This window comes from Nylanderia fulva, unplaced genomic scaffold, assembly GCF_048542155.1.
Source record: "Nylanderia fulva isolate GAGA-0341 unplaced genomic scaffold, ASM4854215v1 Scaffold10, whole genome shotgun sequence".
Classification (NCBI taxonomy): Eukaryota; Metazoa; Arthropoda; class Insecta; order Hymenoptera; family Formicidae; genus Nylanderia; species Nylanderia fulva.
Genome location: NW_028189193.1, coordinates 3,819,777 through 3,839,393, shown reverse-complemented (window position 1 = coordinate 3,839,393; position 19,617 = coordinate 3,819,777). Strand labels below are relative to the sequence as shown.

At 33.5% G+C, this 19,617-nt stretch overlaps 3 protein-coding genes across 5 annotated transcripts in view; all 3 read right to left on the bottom strand.

The window, feature by feature from the left end:
- The window catches only part of LOC114931999 (prolactin-releasing peptide receptor), a 71,815-nt gene extending 68,443 nt beyond the window's left edge, over window positions 1-3,372 (bottom strand). The window contains 2 exon segments of the mRNA XM_085482849.1: window positions 2-912; window positions 2,531-3,372. Coding sequence (XP_085338975.1) covers window positions 2-190 — 189 coding nt within the window. The 5' untranslated portion in view covers window positions 191-912; window positions 2,531-3,372.
- Window positions 3,373-6,650: 3,278 nt separating this feature from the next.
- On the bottom strand, window positions 6,651-11,707 carry Atg101 (autophagy-related protein 101). Of its 3 annotated transcripts, none has more exons than XM_029304170.2 (2): window positions 11,538-11,707; window positions 6,651-10,200 (listed from the first exon to the last, which is right to left on the bottom strand). In XM_029304170.2, exon 2 carries the CDS (start codon window positions 10,190-10,192, stop codon window positions 9,536-9,538), a length of 657 nt encoding a protein of 218 aa, XP_029160003.1. In that variant the 5' UTR covers window positions 10,193-10,200; window positions 11,538-11,707; the 3' UTR covers window positions 6,651-9,535. The 3 variants fall into 3 exon arrangements, with proteins under 3 accessions (XP_029160003.1, XP_029160002.1, XP_029160004.1); XM_029304169.2 differs by lacking the exon at window positions 11,538-11,707 and adding an exon at window positions 11,218-11,531; XM_029304171.2 differs by lacking the exon at window positions 11,538-11,707 and adding an exon at window positions 10,932-11,160.
- A 3,688-nt stretch (window positions 11,708-15,395) lies between these two features.
- Window positions 15,396-18,347, bottom strand: HLH54F (basic helix-loop-helix domain-containing transcription factor HLH54F). Its single transcript, XM_029304172.2, has 2 exons — window positions 18,035-18,347; window positions 15,396-16,138 (listed from the first exon to the last, which is right to left on the bottom strand). The coding sequence occupies exons 1-2, from the start codon at window positions 18,344-18,346 to the stop codon at window positions 15,932-15,934; spliced, it is 519 nt and encodes a 172-aa protein (XP_029160005.2). The 5' UTR covers window position 18,347; the 3' UTR covers window positions 15,396-15,931.
- Window positions 18,348-19,617: the final 1,270 nt, after the last annotated feature.

The window sequence follows — 19,617 nt, the reverse complement described above, 5'->3', positions numbered from 1 at the left end:
CTACCAGGACGTTGCCGAAGAGACCCAGCACGAAGATGATGATGTAGAACGCGCAGAACATCGTCTGCACCGTCATGTTCGACATGACGTCCTCCGAGTGGTTGAAGTTGCGCGTCGACAAATTCTGCGACTGAAGTATCATCGACGTCGACGTTATGCTCGTCATTTCCGGTGTTGTTGATCGGTGCATCCTGAAGAAGGGTATATTATCGAGCGTTTTAATTAAATTCGCCCAGGAAGGTCTTCCGTTCTCCAGGAAGGCGGCTCGGCGACGTCAAAGCGGCTTGACGAAATCGAGTGACGTCATCGATCCCGGGGATGCGAATTAATTTCTCGCGAAGCTCGTTTCATTTACGTCGAACCGCGATCCCGCGCGATAAGGTCCTGATAAGCGAGTTATAGCCCGTGAGATAAGCTGATTAGCTCGAATTTCGCCTCGCGATATCCTTCGCCGGGGCTAAATCACTTCGCATCGATTATGCACGCGTATGCAGCTGAACGTCATCCGACGTTTCGTCCAAATAATCCTTTAAGCGCGATTCGATTTTTTTTTTAATAATTTCAGGACGCAGTTCGAGGAAAAACGTTTTTTTCGTAGCGCGACACAATTCTTGCATCAGGCGCGTTCACCCTTTCTTTTAACACTTTTTCGCGTTTAATTAAGATTATTAATGATTTTATATTGTATATTTTTCACAATGTAATCATCTCGGCAAAGTTCGTGCGGAAATGAGAAGCGTCATAAATTATTTTTATTAGAAATAACACCGATTTCCTCTCCTTGTCCATTAATTCGCAAGGTGGCAGTGAATAAGTGTTGCGGATTTTCTATGAATGGACGAGCGGTGATATTTATATCAATGAGCTCGCGTTTCCAAGATGTTGCATGCTCTCTCTCTCTCTCTCTTATTCCTGAATTAATACACAATTATGTCGCATTATTTTTTTAAATAATATAGATTTTAGACATACATGTAATTCTCGTCGATAGAACCATTTGTCTGTATATGTCAAGAATTATATATATTTTATTTTTATCCAATATCAATATTATAATATATATATATATATATATATACTTATATATTATTGTAAACATATATTTATTTATTATTATAAATATATATTTATATATATTATTATAAATATAAATACTATAAATATTATAATATGGATACGTGTCGAGATTATTAACAGTTCCTTTGGTGTTTATCCGAGAGAGAAACAACGACGATAGTTGGGCAATTAAACAAAACTCTCAATTCTGGAAGGAACCACGGTTGTGTTCCTTCCAGAAACAGAACACGAGGGAGCAATTAAGAGCGCCGTTTATGTATGACCCGTTTGGCGAGTATACTCGTGGGCGAAACTTTCGACAAACTTGGGCGGGTGTCGAGCTGTCAAACAATTATTTCCGAGAGCGTTTTCAAACGGTTACACGCACAATAGCCACGTCGATTTCATGGCTTTCGAAAGTATAACGCGGACGAGCTATTTTAAAAAGCTCAAACGTTCCTGAAGGCCATTTAAAATCAGAACGCGTTTCTAAAGCTGAGAGCGATTCCCACTTTTCTTTTTGATCTGCCTTTTTTTCTACTCTCGAGTAATAATTTTGTTCGAAGCGACGAATTCGCCGACGGAATGTTTTGAACTTTTACACGAGGGCGAATTTATTCACGCGCCGTTGGAAGGTTGTAAATTACACGGAGCGGAAATAGTTTTCCACTCGTGAACGCGCGATGCGTATTAATCGGAGATTAATGGAAGCGCTCTATATATACATATACGAACACAGTTTGTTGATGAAACGAGGTGTTACGAGGCGAGCGCGAATATTAATGAATTTGTTGCGGCTATATGATCGGGCGAGAGTATCGAGAAACAATTATGACAAGTTTACGGAATAACCGCCGAGGCGTTTGTTAAAATGTCCACTTTCAATGTGAATTATCGAACAATTCATTGAGCGTGAATGAATACAGCGCGATAAATTCATCTTTTTATGTCGAATTTTATTTTTATATTTTTTTCAAGATGTAAATGAGAAAATGAAAGATGACATAAGGGTCACTTTTTCGCAAAAACAGCTGATGCAAATATAATTTTGCATTTCTACTCTTTTGCGAGCATTTTTACTCTTTTTAGTCTTTCAGTCAAATAATTCTATCTAATTTGACAGTCAACATTAAAACGTTCTGCTGCATAAATTTGTTACAACTATAACTAATAATGATTGAATATAGAAATATAAGAATCTTTTTTCGTATGCAATAGTATATACAGCTTTACTTTTTAATAATTTCTCAAAAATCAAGTGAATATACATATATTTCCTTGTGACTCAAAGAAAAAGTCTCCAAGAGGAGAAAATATAAAGCGAATTTTTCTTTTCTTCTGAATGAAACTTTTGTATCAAATTTGAAACTATATCCTTCTGTTTGTGAAATTTATAGGAGAATTAGGGTCAACAAAAAAAAAGTACGCATCCCAAAAAGCACTGTGAAAAGTGATCACGCTTATACACACGCACATACACATGTGCAAGATCGATTTCGGCCACCTGTTGAAGAGTCCGGACGAACCGCGGTTATTTCTTCCGTCTGGATGAGGTCGACGGTGGATCTCGTTTCCACCAAAAGTTTCGTGTCGGGACGAAATTCCCTTAGATTAAAATATAACGGAGTCGCGACGCTTCGCGCGCGCGATTACGCGAAATATTTAGGCCGGTGTAACTACTGGATCTCGCGCATCCTCGAAGGATTTGCGAAACGATGAAACGGCACGCACATACGAAAAAAAAAAAATATATTATATATGTAATGACGGAAAAATATATATTATATATATTTAGTCACACATATGCGCACAAAACTGAATTCCCTCTACGTGCAATTATCTGTCTCTTATAATTTATCACGCGCGATTTTATACTCGCAACGATATACGTATATATAATATATCCGCTTTGTATAATTTCTTATTTTTTATATATATTATTGACTCTTTTTTTTTTTTACAATACACAAATAGGCGTCTGTTACGCGTGCATAGAGAAGTGCATATACAATGCACTTCGACACTCCTCCGGTCAGATTGAATTCTCTCGCGATCACGCGGTGTCTTTTTTTTATTTTTGTTGCTGATTTATTTATTTTTCTTTTTTTTTTTTTTTTTTTTTTTTCTTCAAAATATATATGATGTACACGTGTCTGTCACGTTTTCGATTTACTTCGCGGATTGTCCGATGTATCGGCGAATCACGCGATTTTCGGAAGGATGCCGAGACCACCAGACGGCGATCTCTCGAGAACGCGAGGAAGACGCGCGACAATCATCTCGGAGCGTCGCGACGCCGGCGGTTCGCGCGCTGCTTCCTATCGGTGACTGAGAGGCGAGAAAATCGGAAGCGCACCGGCTTCGTTAGAGCGCGGCTTCGCCCCGACGCGGTTTTTCCGCGCAGGCGTGTGCGTGGTTCACGTGTGTCTGATCGCGATGCTTTTGCACCAAGATATTTATGATTATCTAATAATATCGAGAGAGAAAGATATTATTCATAATTTAAATTTAAATATCAAACGAGTCAGATTTTGCGTAAGTCCGGAGCGCTATATCGATATATTTTCCTCTCGCATAATTTTGGAAAGTACCAGCCTCATTTTTTTCCCTGGAGTTAAAGGGTGTTTAAAATGTGTATGTGTGTGCCTATTTTTTAAAAATAATTTTTGTTTTTCTTATAAGCTGTTTTAATCGTCTTACTTAAAGATTTTATAGATTTTGTCTTTTTGTTTTTCTCATAAATTATTTATTTGCAATTTTAATTTTTTCTTGACTATATCTTTTTTATTGAAACTAGATTTATTAAAGTTAGAATAGTCCATAGATTCTTTGTTTTGTACATGTTGATAAAAATAATTCTTAGAATTTTATATATAACTTTTTCAACTTAATATATCATACAACTACACAGAGAAAATTTTCTCTTGGAATTTATCCTGAAAATTGTGATAATCGTGAGACAATATGGTACTGGAAGTATTTTATGAAAGTTTCTCTGCTTAATATTTATTACAATAAAAAGTTTAATATCTACCACACTAAGATATAAAATATGTTCGATTAATTTTACTCTATGTACATAGTAAAAATTACTATTTTAATTACTATTTTTTTAATAATCCATCGCGTGTATAAAGAAATTTGCATATTTACTGTATATTATATTTTTATCCTTGATATTTTATTTCTTTTTATAAATTATTTTATGATTTTTTAAATGAATGTACACGGAAAGAATTTGCTCTTAGAGTTTACTCTGAAAATCATAGTAAGAATTTTATAAGAGTTTCTCTGATTAAATATTTACCACAATAAGAAATATTAATATGTACATAAAGTTAATCGAACATACTTTGTATCTTATTGTGGTAGATATTAATATTTTTTATTGTGATAAATATTAATTAAAGAAATCCTTTAAATCTTTAATATCATATTGTCCCACGATTACCATGATTTTCAGGATAAATTCTAAGAGAAAATTCTCACTGTGCAGCAACATGGAATAAATATAACGACAGCTGTCAAAATTATTGACAGTTTTAATAGTTGACGTTATGCTTATTTTACATTGCTATAAAAGATATATGCAATATATCATAATCATATCTAAACAAAATTACTATCTTACATTTTACATGCTTGCTTTAAGAAATCAGAATTTTCTTTGAAAATATTTATTTGTGTGCAATTTAATTTGATAAATATAGAATGCAAGAATTTTTCTTAGTAAAACATTTTTAATTGTAAGACATGATTTATAAAGATACAGTAACTTTTTAAAATTTTTGAAAATTAAATTTGCAAATAAGAAAATAATATCTATATGACATAGAGTAATTTGATTAAAAATTTTAATTTGATTAAAATATGTGAGATGGTAATAATACTTAAATCAGCGGGAGGGAGGACATTTTTTAGGTATTATAAAAAAAAAAGAATTATTCATATTATTTATCTCGCTATTGCTATTATATGCAAACTATGTCACATAAAATATATACATGAAATAAATTGCATAATACAAAAAATCTTAATTTTCTTTTTGCACCGCACTTGAGTTGATAAAAAACGGGGCACAAAAGTAAAAAACTCTGAATAAACTACAACTTCATTAAAAGTTAATGAACCACTAATTAGATATTCTCTTTTTCTCAGCGTTTTACAGTGTACTATAAAAACTTGAAATGCATTTTTCTTATGTATTCTCTTTCTAGTTGTAGTGTGTCTCAATTTATGCATTAATTTTAATAAACTATTATTTGAAGGCAACGAATAACAATTCTCGTCCAACAATTGTGTGAAACAGCTATATATTTCGCAATCTTGTTCTGTTTGGAACACGTGGCATCGCGAGTTATGTCAAGGCAGCGGTCAAAAATACTTGGCATTCTCGCGAAACCGTGGAGGGGCATTTCTATTCTCCAGAATCTAATAAAATTAAAATGAATATATATATCGTTCGCCAAGATCCGCGCGCTTCGGTTTCGCGGATAAGAAAAAGGGCGAACTCACATATCCGTTTGCATTTTATTACGGAGAAATTCTTCAACTCGATTATGTTCTTCTCGGATTCCTGGCGCGCGGTATGTCAAAAATTTCACATTTGTTCGGGACAGAAAAGTACGAACGTTGCGAGTAAAAGATGACGAAATTATATACGCGCCCGCGATTTTCATTCTTTCGTATCGTGCTTCGCAATCGCATCGATAGTAATCGAGAATCCGTAGCTACGATAATCGATAATCCCGGTGCAGTATCGGGTGAGCATAAAGTTTCGCCTTGATCGAAAACTCACGGGTCACCCGTTAGAGCGCGACACGTGACGGCATGATAAAACGTGCACTTTAACACTTGGTATCTGCTAATTACTCGGAATATAAGAGTCAGTGATTAATCAGAGATAAAATGTATTTTTACACAGAGAATGTGAATCTGGTATCTTATTGCTCTCTTCAAACAATAATATCATATTTTTAGCAATATAGTAAATAAATATTGAAAACGTTTACAATCAGAAATAATTATATAAGCATAATAAACATTTAATTAAAAGATTTTAATATAAATATTATAGATAAATATATACTTGTTGTAATTGTCCTTATACAATTTTATCTATATATCTATAAAATATAATTACACACGGAGAGAATTTTCTCTTAGAATTTACCCTCAAAATCATGGTAATCGCGTATGGTATTTAAAAATTTTATACGTTTTTCTGAATAATATTTACAATAAAAATATTAATACGTACATAGTAAAATTAATCGAACATATTTTATATTATTAGATATTAATATTTTTGTTCTATGGTAAATATTAATCAGAGAAAAACTTATAAAATTTTTCCAATACCATATTGTCCCACGATTATGATGATTTTCAGGATAATTCTAATTCTCTGCGTACTGTCACTATACAAAAAAAATTATTATTCATATTTTTTGAACACAAAGGCATGGATTTTTATATATTTTCCTCTGAAATATATAAAATATGAAATTATTGGAAATGATCTTATCATACGAAAAAGATTAAATAGGCTTCATGGAAAAATAAGGGATTTGAATATCTTCATAAAAGCACTATTATAAAATACAGTAATTTATTAATAATTAGTCCTTTATCGTCAGCATACTCATCATGATAAATTAAAACTTGCAGATATTTCATCTTCCTCGCTATACACTACACATTTTGTCACATTTTGTCTCGCAGCTTATAATATACAGGTCTCGGTTTTATCTTCTATATTTTGCTATATAAATATAAATACATATAATTATTATAATATATTTATATTTATATATTCATTTATAACAGCTTGTGGCAATTTGACAAATCCGCAAAATCCTAGTTACACATACACACTCGCTCATGCTTTCGTTCTTTCTCTCCCTTTGTTCTTTCTATATATACGTCATATTTATATATTTGCGCCTATACACATATGCGCGTCTCTCTTTGTCATATCATCATTTTTCTTTTTTACTTTTTACAATCGTACATACGGCATATACCGGATGGTGCGAGGGAAAGAGACTGCAGTCGATTTTCAATTCACAAAATCGCGGGAAACGACGGGAATTATTATCGACGATCACCGCGTGATTTTCTTTCCTTCCTTTTTCTTTTCTTCGATCGACAAGAGAAGAAAAAAAAACAATCCCCAATAGGAGAATCGACATTACGCTCGATTCGTCGCGAAACATTTAGCTAGATTGCAATTGCATTATTAAACTACTTAGAGAACATTGCGAAAGAAAGCAATTGAGACGATACACGATTAATTATATATAAATTAATTAATAATTACGCTTCTCGTTCTACACCGTTAACTCGTAAATTATATGTGTACACTACGCGTCGTGATATCTTTGTTGATTGGTCGTAGGAAAGGCCCGAAATTTATATATGCACGGATCTCGGAACGTGCGAGGACCCTCTCGACACGCGACGTCTTTGATTTGCGGCATATTTGTTTTTTTTTTCTTGTTTCGGACACACTATTTACATTGTACAATAAGTAATAATCGCGCGTGCGGGTCGCCGCCGACGAAACGTTCCGATGTCCGACGTTCGCGTTTCCTGTTCAACTTGGAGCTCCTAAAAAAACGGCGCACGACGTTAACGGCACACACACATTTACAATCGCTTTTTTTTCTTTTTTTTCTTACGAGGAATAGAAACGAAACCGCCTCGAATCCGAGAAGGATCACAGATTTATCTTCTGCGCGCGCGCGAAAAAGAGAGAGAAAAATCTTATCTCGCTCCTAATTAATAAGATGAGAGATGCTTCGCGTGTGTGGTCAATAAATAATATAATGATATTTATCATTATTATCATATTACATATAATAACAATGATATTCTGGATCTCAGGTATATGTTAGTTTTCCTAGCAACATTAATTTTTTTCCCTATCAAAAATTCGATACGAAGGCACGAAACGTCTTGGAAAATGTAAATGACTGCGATTTTTCGTGCGGTTCTTTCGTATCACCAGGGCGCGCTTCGATCATTTGCGCGTGTCGGCTTAACGATTACAATCTTTTTTTTTTAACTTATTTTACACTTTGATTACAATAACTTAAAACTCGACGAAAGCAAATGTGAACAATCTGTAATCTGCGCGTCAATATAATATAATAATCTGACGTTTATACGTATCATTATTCGCGAAAAAAATAAATAACACAAAAAAATATCGATTCCATCCATACACCATAATTATACACAAATTAACGCTTTGTTCTACCGCGAAATTAAAACAGTAAAAAATGTGATTTCGGTCGTCTATGATTTTCATATATCACTAACAATAAGTTCAGTATTAGACGGCGGCCGGAAATCTAATGTTAGATTTAAGAAGCAAAAATTATACATAATATTTTGTAGACAAGCGCATACGTGCATATATATATATGCACGTATGATGTATGAATGTATATGTACGTATATATACACATGCGAAATAATTGAAAAGCATTCTCCGTTATCGTCGGGGGTTTCAGGACAACTATATATACTTTCAACATTAGTGACTGAAAAACAGTGCGTACAACGCCGAATATGTATTCGGAGAAGTATGTCAAGGGAGTAGTAAGTAAGTGACGAGACCTTTTAAAAGGGACGTATCGCTCTCAAGGATTCTACTAGACATTAAAGTATCTGGAAACATCCTGCTCTTTTCTCAACTAGAGGCTTAACATCTCTCTGTAAATCCTTACTCTAAATCAAATTATCTTCTTTAATCGACGCGTGAAGATAAATTCGAGAAATATATCGAGAAATTACGCTCGAATCTATTCTACGATGTAAATACACACAGCATTTAAAAAGAGTGAGAAGCGAGAGAGGAACATAATGTCGTTTTGCCTTGATTAAAGTCGCGTGTGGGGGGGAGACTCGAGTGATAAGATTTTTTTTAAGAGGTATAACGCGAAGTATTATTGTGTAAAACGTGACTAACATGATCCTGCTAAAATTATGCGACGGACGTTCATAGTAAAGTACAAAAAAAGCAAGTGTCACAAGAGTGTTGTGTTCATTTGTACTATATAAACATTAGAGACACACAGCAGCGGAAGTCCCTGTGATGTATGAAGTATTATTTCCGTTTCTTCTTTTTTTTTTATAAGAGATACTAGAGCTTACAAAATCCGTAATAAGACTCTACCACGTAGGCAAAATACGCTGGGTAGCTTCTCTATAGCCGGATCATTCTTCGTAGCATAAATTTAGAATCTTTTTTTTCTTCTTTTCTAGGAACTCATAATAACAGCTAAGGTAAGATTAGAGTCATTGCGAATAGAAATCTGAAATGAAATCTGAAATCGCGTGGTGCAATGAAATTTGTGTATCGTAGATGAAAAATAAGAGCAAGTTTTGCGTTTCTTTCAGATGACTCTAGGCTATATATCGCGCGCGAACATATTAACGTTAAAACTTTAAGAGCTATACCTTACAACGACTAAATGGACAGTGTCTCTCTGATCAATTTTTTCATAGTATTGCCCATCGTGGTGGTCGACGGACTAGAGGTCGTGAAGGACATTTTGAAAAGGTACGGCTGTATGTCTGGATACGAAGTGTCGAAGATCAAATCCAGCTCGGCCTGACTCGGCACTTTTGGAACGTAATCATGTCGATTCATGACCTCGGTGATGTACAGGATCTTCTCGGTTAGCAGGTCGCCCACCTTCTCCCGGCAGATCTGCCGTTCGTGCTCGGTGGCCAGCTTGATGAGTTCGAGACGTACGGTCCACACCTCCCAGGGTATGCACTCCGGTTGAAAAGGCCAGCGGCTCTTTTTTCTCTGGAAGAATTCTAGGGATATCTGACCCGAACCCGGGCTGTCGGTGGAGCGAAGAGCCTCCGAAAAGCCCGATATCTCGCGCTTCAGCGTCTGGTCAAGATAGATCGACGAACAGCAGACGTAAGTGAGATCAATGAAGTCGCAGTCCACGTCCTGGTATCCCACGGTGCCCACCGAGTAGCTGCCTTCCTGTTTGTACTTGAATTTGCCGAGACTTCGATGGAAGAGCACAGTGTGGAATATACTCGCCACCGCTTCGTCCACCTGACGTCCCTCCATACTCAGTTCAAACATCTGCGTCCTGGCATTCATGGCGATACCTGTGTGCATACAATAAAGAAAATTAATACAAAAAGGGACAATTAAAACAGAGATAGATTCAAAAATGACAAGACTGACAGGAATGCAATTGAAAGAATTTGTAGAGAAAGAAAATTATACTAAATCAAAATGCTGCGCCATCAGATGTTCATGATTATATCTGTGTACGTACAATAAATAAAATTAACACATGTGAAAAGAAAAATTAAAACCAAGATAGATTCAAAACTGACAAGAATGTAATTGAAAGAATGTGTAGAGAAAGAAAATTAATCAAAATGCTGCGCCATCAGATGTTCATGACGATATCTGTGTACGTACAATAAATAAAATTAACACATGTGAAAAGGAAAATTAAAACCAAGATAGATTCAAAACTGACAAGAATGTAATTGAAAGAATGTGTAGAGAAAGAAAATTAATCAAAATGCTGCGCCATCAGATGTTCATGACGATATCTGTGTACGTACAATAAATAAAATTAACACACGTGAAAAGGAAAATTAAAACCAAGATAGATTCAAGACTGACAAGAATAGAATTGAAAGAATGTGTAGAGAAAGAAAATTAATCAAAAATGCTGCGCCATCAGATGTTCATGATGATATCTGTGTACGTACAATAAATAAAATTAACACACGTGAAAAGGGAAATTAAAACAAAGATAGATTCAAGAATGACAAGACTGACAAGAATGTAATTGGGAGAATTTATAAAGAAAGAAAATTACACTAAATGAAAACGCTCCGTCAACAAATGTTCTGCGACATGCATAATGAGCACAAGAAGTACAACTTAAAAGTAACAATGACAAATGGATTAAAAGACCGAAGGGGAAGCTGCCAAGAGACACAATGACACAAAGCAACAGATTTAGAATTCACGAGGACAGAAAGTGGGGGTATAAAGGTATACAATGACTCACACACTACGGTATCATTCACAGATCGCGGTAAATACAAACGACAATAAAATGCGAATGCAATAACTCGATGTGTCAAAATTCCAAATCTTACATCGAAATTGAACAACGATCCTGAAACACGTTCTCATCGACTTCCCACGTTCCAGCACACGTTGCACTCATGCGGGCAACTAAGCCTAACCTCGAACTCAAGTAGAATCACGCAGAGACGACGCGTGAGCACGTGGATATTTAAATACGCAATATTCGAACGAGCGAGAGAGACCGGGGGAGCGCAGATATCATCGATATCACGTTCGCGCTTTTTACGTAACGCGGTTACGAGACGTCAAGAATCGACCGAGGAAAGAAAGGAGCTACAGACGCTCACTTATGGCGCCAAAATGAAGACACACAAAGACAGGAACTAACTTCGCCACTTTCTCCCTCCGTATCGACGCTTCCGCTTCTTCCTCTCTCGATCACGCCTCGTCGTCGCCGTCGTCGTCGTCGACGTCCTCGTGTCGAGCGATGGCGGACGCAGCTGGGTTAGTCTCTCGCTCGCTGCCAGCTGATCGGGTGGCTTCTGTCGTCTCGGGCCTCTTCCATCGAGTCTTCAGTCTTCCCGTCTCTTCCTCGGTCACCAGCTGTCACCAGCTGTCACCAGCACCACCGACCTCGTCGTCCTCGTCCTCGTCCTCGTCGTCGTCGTCGCTGTCACGTCCTCGTCACGTCGCCGTCACGCCGCGCTCTCGGGAATGCTCCGTTACTCCGTGACGTTCATTCGTCGAGCATCAGCTCCCATCGTCCCCGACGACGGGGGAGCCAGTCGTGCACGCGCTCTCTCTCCTTCAGCAGCGGCCGCCTGAGCCAGTGGCCCGCTCCACACGGGTTTGTGGGTAAACAACAGCTGTGCTCGTGGCACGCGCCATCTTGACGCTGCGTCGAAGACTCCGAGAGCTGCTTTGACACCTGGCCCCTCGAGGGCTCCACGTTCCCAGTCCACCCGGAACGTGTGTCTTCCCGTGTACGCGTACACAGGAGGCGCGAAATGTGGGAGCGATGACGTTGTGGACCTGGGATCTGTCTCAGCGAGTCCTGTCAACGGTCCTTCTTCTTCTTCTTCTTCTTCTTTTTTTTCTTCTTCTTCTTCTTCTTCTTCGGTCAACCCGATATGATGGCTCTCTGGAGCTACATCATGGAAAACGCGCGAGGAACAACGCGTTGGGTATTCAAACCAGGCACTATACGAGGAGAAAGAGAGAGTGATCGATTCCCTCGACACGTCTCTCGTCGAAGCAGACACTATCACTGGGTTGCTCTATGCTCTTCTCCGAGCATATTGTATACTAACCTGTCAACCACGGAGCATGTATTATATATACTATACTGCGTACCTGATTTCTCGAGCAAGCGAAGTTGGCAGATATGCACGTGCGCAATGCCGAGTGAAAAAAGGCGCGAAATCACTTCCGGAAGTTTCGACCCAAAGTTCCTCGGTACTTCCTTGCGAATATGCTATATATATATGTGTCTTTCAATCGGAATCACATTTTTTTCTTCACATCCCAGCAAACACAATATATAAATGTTATATACTTAAGCATGTTACATGTAACGTATATATGTTAGTTGTAATTTCCCACTCATAGATGTAACATTTTTAATATTACATATATTACATTGTAGTTATATTGTCATTATATCCCAAGATAGCACTGACTTATCAATACATCAATGTGCTATTTGGTATATAATTACAATATAACTACAATGTAATATATATGTTATATTAAAATGTTACATCTATGAGTGAGAAATTACAACTAACATGGATGTTACATGTAACGTACACGTTATATTACCTGTTATATTCCGTTTTATTATAGCAATGTAACAATTATATATTGGTGTTTGCTGGGATTAGAGGTATTTTTATTTATTTATATGTGTATATTTTACTTGGATTTTTATTGCCAATGACTCATGAAAAAGAAATTAGCCATCCATAGTTAAATTTTAGCTGTTCCTATATTATAACCTGAATTTTAACTATGGTAACTATATAATATTTTTTAGCTAGTGTTTAACGAAAATTTAGGCGATAATTAAATTTCAGGTGTAATACAGAGACACAGCTAAAATTTAACTATATGGTGGTTAATTTTTTTCCGTGATTTATATTAAAATTCTTTATCTAAATGATACACAGTGTACCTTTAAATATAAAAGTATTTCTTATTACACACACGGAGAGAATTTTCTCTTTAAAAATTTACCCTGAAAATCATGGTGGGACAATATATGGTATTGGAAGAATTTTATAAGAATTTCTCTGATTAATATTTACACGATAAAAATATTAATATCTACCACAATAAAATATAAAAAGTTTGATTAATTTTAGTATGTACATATTAATATTTTTTATTGTGATAAATATTAATCAGAGAAACTCTTATAAAATGCTTCCAATACCACAATTAATGTTGTCCCACGATTACCATATGGTTTTCAGGATAAATTCTAAGAGAAAACTAAATTCTCTCTTTGTGTAATTTTTAATCGAAATTACGCATAACATATGTATCTCCCTCTTCATTATTTCAATCTCGTTCTATTGTCTCAATCAAAAGCTGCACCCATATGAGAGATATTTATATATATATATATATATATATATATATATATATATATTTTTTTTTTTTTTTACCTTGACTTTTATTGTCAATAATTCATGAAAAAAGAAATTAGCCACCATAGCTAAATTTTAGCTGTTCCTATATTATAATCTGAAATTTATAGTTATCATGTTTAACTATATAACTAATATTTTTTAGATATTGTTTAAGTGACAAGTCCTTCGTTTAATTATAGCTAAAAAATATTAGCTATCATAACTAAAATTTAGGCAGTAACTACATTTCAGATGTAATATAGGTACAGCTAAAATTTAGTTTGATGACTAATTTTTTTCCGTGATTTATATTACAATTCTTTACAAAGGATACATATAGATATACCTTTAAATACAAAGATATTTTTTATTACATACACAGAGAGAATTTTCTTAACATATAAAAACATATAATAACATATAAAAATATATTTTATATCTTATTGTAATAAGAATTAATCAGAGAAACTCTTATAAAATTTTTCCATTATCATATTGTCTCACGATTACTATGATTTGCAAGATAAATTTTAAAAAAATTCTGTCTGCGTATAAAAATATATTTTCCTCTTTCTTTTCCTCTTTGACATATGGTGGGCAAAAATAGTGTGATAAAAATTTGTAAGAATAAAATCGGAAAACTGCAAGAGAGAGAACAATTTTATCTTTTGTTTATAAATTTTCAAAATGTATATTGACGTAACACTGAGACGTTAAGCCATACTTTTAGTGCCAGTCGATTTTTGTCGTCGTGTTGGGATATATTATTTTAGTATCGGGTTTACACAAAAGGCCCTTCGCACTGTTTATTTAACTTGAACTTCTTTATATCCTTCTTACCTTACCGCGCACTTCCTCCGCGCTGTTCCGGATGTCATTCGGCGCTTCTCCAAGAAGAAATGTCAATCGACTAGTCATAGAAATGCATATATTTTACATGTCATGTAAAAAAAAATTTGCCACCATAGCTAAATTTTAGCTGTCCCTATATTACAACCTGAAATTTAGTTATTATGTCTAAATTTTAGCTATGATAAGGAATATTTTATTAGCTACAGTTTAATGGAGAATTTTATAGCTACAAAATATTAGCTATCGTAAGTTACAATTTGGACATAATTAAATTTCATGTGTAATTGGAATAGCTAAAATTTATAGCTACGATGGCTAATTTTTTCTGTGATATACATATTTTACATGCACTTGCATTCATATAATATATATGAAAAAATTAAAATTTAATCACGAAAATATTTTTAATTCGAGTGATAAAAATATTCTTGATTAATTATTCTATTTTAGTGATAAAAGTAATCTTATTTGCCATTGAATATTATTAGCACACTAAAAAAAAAATGTGTTATCTTGATTAAATCTTTCAACTAAATTACTGTTTTATTAATTGAATATATATTAGTATTTAAGTCAAATATATATGTTTAGTAAATTTAATATATTATATTTAATTAAAATATTTTTATGCGTTCATTTACCAAAATAATATTTAGTTGAAATTTTAATCAAGTTAACAATTTTTTTTTGAATGCAGTAATTTGAATATAATATAAAGAAGCAACATTTGCATTAAATATAATATAAAGAAAATTATTGAAAATCTTAAAAACATTTTATTTGGACTAGTTGATATGCTTTGGTATCAATTACGATTACAATATTACATGATATTGCAATAATTGTGTGACAAAAGAAAATAATTTTCCGGCGAATGTATAATATCTTCTCCGAAATCGAGAATTTCAGATTTCTCATTACATTGCGTTACATTTTTTTTCTATAAAACACACGAAACAAAGATAATATTTTTTTCTCTCTGCCTGTCTCTAAATTTATTTCGTTGCACAAAAAATATGTAAGTAGAATGCATTTCTTCGACGCGTAAAAGACTTATAAATCAAAGATAAAAATGTCATCGGCAGATAAATTATTTTCTCGTCACTCAAGATGTACATAATTATTAATTGCATTAAAAGTAAATCAATAAATATTAGTAGAATAAGGCACTCTGGAATAAATAAGGCGTGAAAATGTCAGCGCCGTCATAGTCGTGTGATTCCCAGCTGATGCTCGCCTCTCGTAGATATCACTCGCAGTAGTCAAGCTTTGATCGGATTATCAGAATTTTTTGTTGTTAGTAATAAGAGAACTCTTGCTCTCCTCCCTGAAGATTATGGCGTGTCGACACGCTTTGATGGCCCGAATGATGGAAGTTTTGGAGATCATGAGTCGCTTGTTGTCCTCGATACTGATTACAGCTCGAAGATGTCGAGGAGGACACGTTGCAACTGTTGTTCATGAGTGCAGTAGCGTTGCTGTTTTGAATAGCGAATGGCCACGACTGCAATATCAAAATGATTTGTATTATTTAGATCGATATTTAACTCGCAAGTAAAATCAGACATCTTAAAAATTTAGATTAGATTGCATCGCAAATTATATGTATATATTTTTTAATATTATTTCCATACATTCATGAAATAATAATTTTCATTAAATTGTACGCATTGGTTTGTGGTTAAGAGACTGCGTATAAATGAAAAATCTGTTTATGTACATTGATGCACTTTGTCTCAAAATTAATTAATATATATCATAAATTATGGAAATAATCGACCAAACCAGCATATGAAAGATATCAGAATCTGACGTACCTTGGTTGGGATATGTTATGTCAGTCTCTTATTTTCACTTTAAATTTGATTTTAATTAATTTTTATTTGTGACTTATATAATATTACTATAATTTGACACTGCATGGAGAGATAAGAGGAGTTGATTAGTTATTATTTTACTTTCTCACTTGAAAAGGACCACAATCATATGATCGAAACATCGTGAAATTGAATAAACGATTTTATCTGCTAGTTTGGTCGATCATTTCCATAATTTATAATGAATACTAGTGACTGTAATTAATAATTTGGAATTTATTAATATATATCAGTTTGAATTTCCGTGGAGAAAACATATTTTCGGAGATAAAAGATCTTCTTTGATCTCCGAAGGGAGAGAGGAAAGAAACTATTTTGCAGCGGAAAACGGCACGCTTCTTCAAACAACGGAACTAACTTAGAATTAATGGTGGCAAAGGGTGGGTAGTTGGTTTTTCGAGTGATTCGATCCACCTGGACAGACATAAACAGAGTGGATGACTGGGAAGACGGCGCTCGCCTCGCGACTCCGAGTGGATCCACCTGGTCTCTCGATGTTATTTTACAGAATTATCAACTCGAAAGTCTGATTGCAAAAGCGAGAAATAGTTTGGCTCTCTTTTGAATTCCCAGGAAAATCGGTTTAATTTCGCAATTCGTGAAATTCAACCGATTCATATCTTCTTGCACGATTGTATCTATATTTAGAAATACTCTGATACGATATTGAAATGTTTTATAAACAAAAAATATTGTTGATAAATGATACTTCTTCGTTTAATTTATGTTTCTATAAACAAATAATTTTATGGCTATTAAATTGATTTTTAATTAAATATTTTCTTCGATTTGTATTTCTAGAAATTAATTCAAGATTTTATTTAACTGATTCTTTGTATCATTTTTTTTAAAAAGAAAAGAAAGATTATTTTGAATCTATGTTTCTATAAACGAATAATTTTGAATATTAATTAAATATTTTCTTTGGTTTGTATTTCTAGAAATCAATTCAAGATTTTAGAATTAATTAAAATTTAACTGATTCTTTGTATCTTTTTTTTTTTAAGAAGAAAAGGAAGATTATTTTGAATCTATGTTTCTATAAACGAATAATTTTGACTATTAATTAAATATTTTCTTTGGTTTGTATTTCTAGAAATCAATTCAAGATTTTAGAATTAAAATGAAACTGATTCTTTGTATCTTTTTTTTAAGAAGAAAAGAAAGATTATTTGAATTTATGTTTCTATAAACGAATAATTTTGACTATTAAATTGACTATTAATTAAATATTTTCTTCGGTTTGTATTTCTGGAAATCAATTCAAGATTTAGATTTTAAAATTAATTAAAATTTAACTGATTCTTTGTATCTTTTTTTTTAAGAAGAAAAGAAAGATTATTTGAATCTATGTTTCTATAAACGAATAATTTTGACTATTAATTAAATATTTTCTTTGGTTTCTATTTCTAGAAATCAATTCGAGATTTTAGAATTAAAATGTAACTGATTCTTTGTATCATTTTTTTAAGAAGAAAAGAAAGATTATTTGAATCTTTGGCTCAAAACGAATAGATACTCACTAAAGCAAGCGACAAGGACTTGGTGGTTTCAGGATGAGCTTCGCCGTCATCTCGGAGAACGGCTCGCAAATGAGCTATGTACGTCGAAGCTAGCCTTAAAGTGTCTAATTTTGATAATTTCGTGTCATTCGGGACCCAAGGCAACGACGTCTTTAATCTTCCGAAGGCTTTGCTTAACACTCTCATCCGAGCTCGTTCACGTGCATTCGCTGCATTTCGCGGCGCACGACTCTCTATGTCATCCTTCATGTATTTTTCTTCCGAAGGATATTCTTCCAACGACGATGTCGAGACGCGCCGTTTTCGAGGCATTCTGTTATACCATATAGCCATCATTAATTATACAATGTTATAATTATAGTAGCTATCATTAATTATTCGAAACAGCAATTACGCGACGCTTCCGCAACTTGTGAGATGCATCGCTTGTGAAAAACTGAACAAGGCAATTTAATCAGGATGTAGCTCCCCTTATTATATGTTATTTAATTTATATGCAATTTAATTTATTTTATTTTATTTTATTTTATTTATTTATTTATATGATTTATCTGACAAACTCTCGGTTTGCAGTATTGCGCTTTTTTTAATTAATTGCTCTAATAATTGATTGATTTTACAATCAATAGACAATTAATTATGTGTCAGTGATCTTCTAAATTTCCGACATTAACATAAAAACTTTAATGCACTTTAGCGTTATATTTTTCGACTGTATAAAAAGAAGAATGTGCACAGTAGATTTCACTTTTCGAAGAAATAAAATAAAATTGCTACTATAGCTAAATTTTAGCCGTCCCTATATTATACATGAAATTTAATTATTATGTCTAAATTTTAGCTGTGATAGGTAATATTTTTAGCTATGGAATTCTCCGTTTAATATAGCTAAAAATATTAGTTACCATAGTTAAAATTTAGACATGATAACTAAATTTCAGGTTTTAATATAGGGACAGCTAAAATTTAGCTATTTTGCTAATTTTTTTCCGTGCAATTTTATTTTATTTCTTCGAAAAGTGAAATCTACTGTGTATATTTCTCTGTTTATGCAGTCGAAAAATATAACGATCGATAAAATGTGTTAAAGTTTTTATATTACTATCGGAAATTTAGAAGATCACTAACACATAATTACCTGTCTATTGATTGTACAATCAATCAATTATTAAAGCAATTAATTAAAAGAAAAATACAATACAGCAAATTGAGAGTTTGATAAGTCATATACAAATCAGATAAATTAAATTAACACAGATAAATTAAATAAGCACAAGTATTAAGTACGAAGTTTCTTTTTGTGCGATTTCTTTTTTACACAGTGAAAAATCTTTTAGATAAATTTCTAGGCTAAAAGCTGTTTCCTTCTTTAATAATTTTTTCAATTTTTAAAATTTTATGTCGTGCAATCAAAATCTGTTTTGGATACCTAGATTGCAAATTGGAATTTTGCATTTAAATACTAAAGAAAAAAATGTCACCATTAAAAAATATTGTACTTTATAACATCAACTTGGAATATAAACGCGTGTTCTTAAAAATAATAATCTTGATTACTGTTTAAAAATCACTGTTTAAATCGA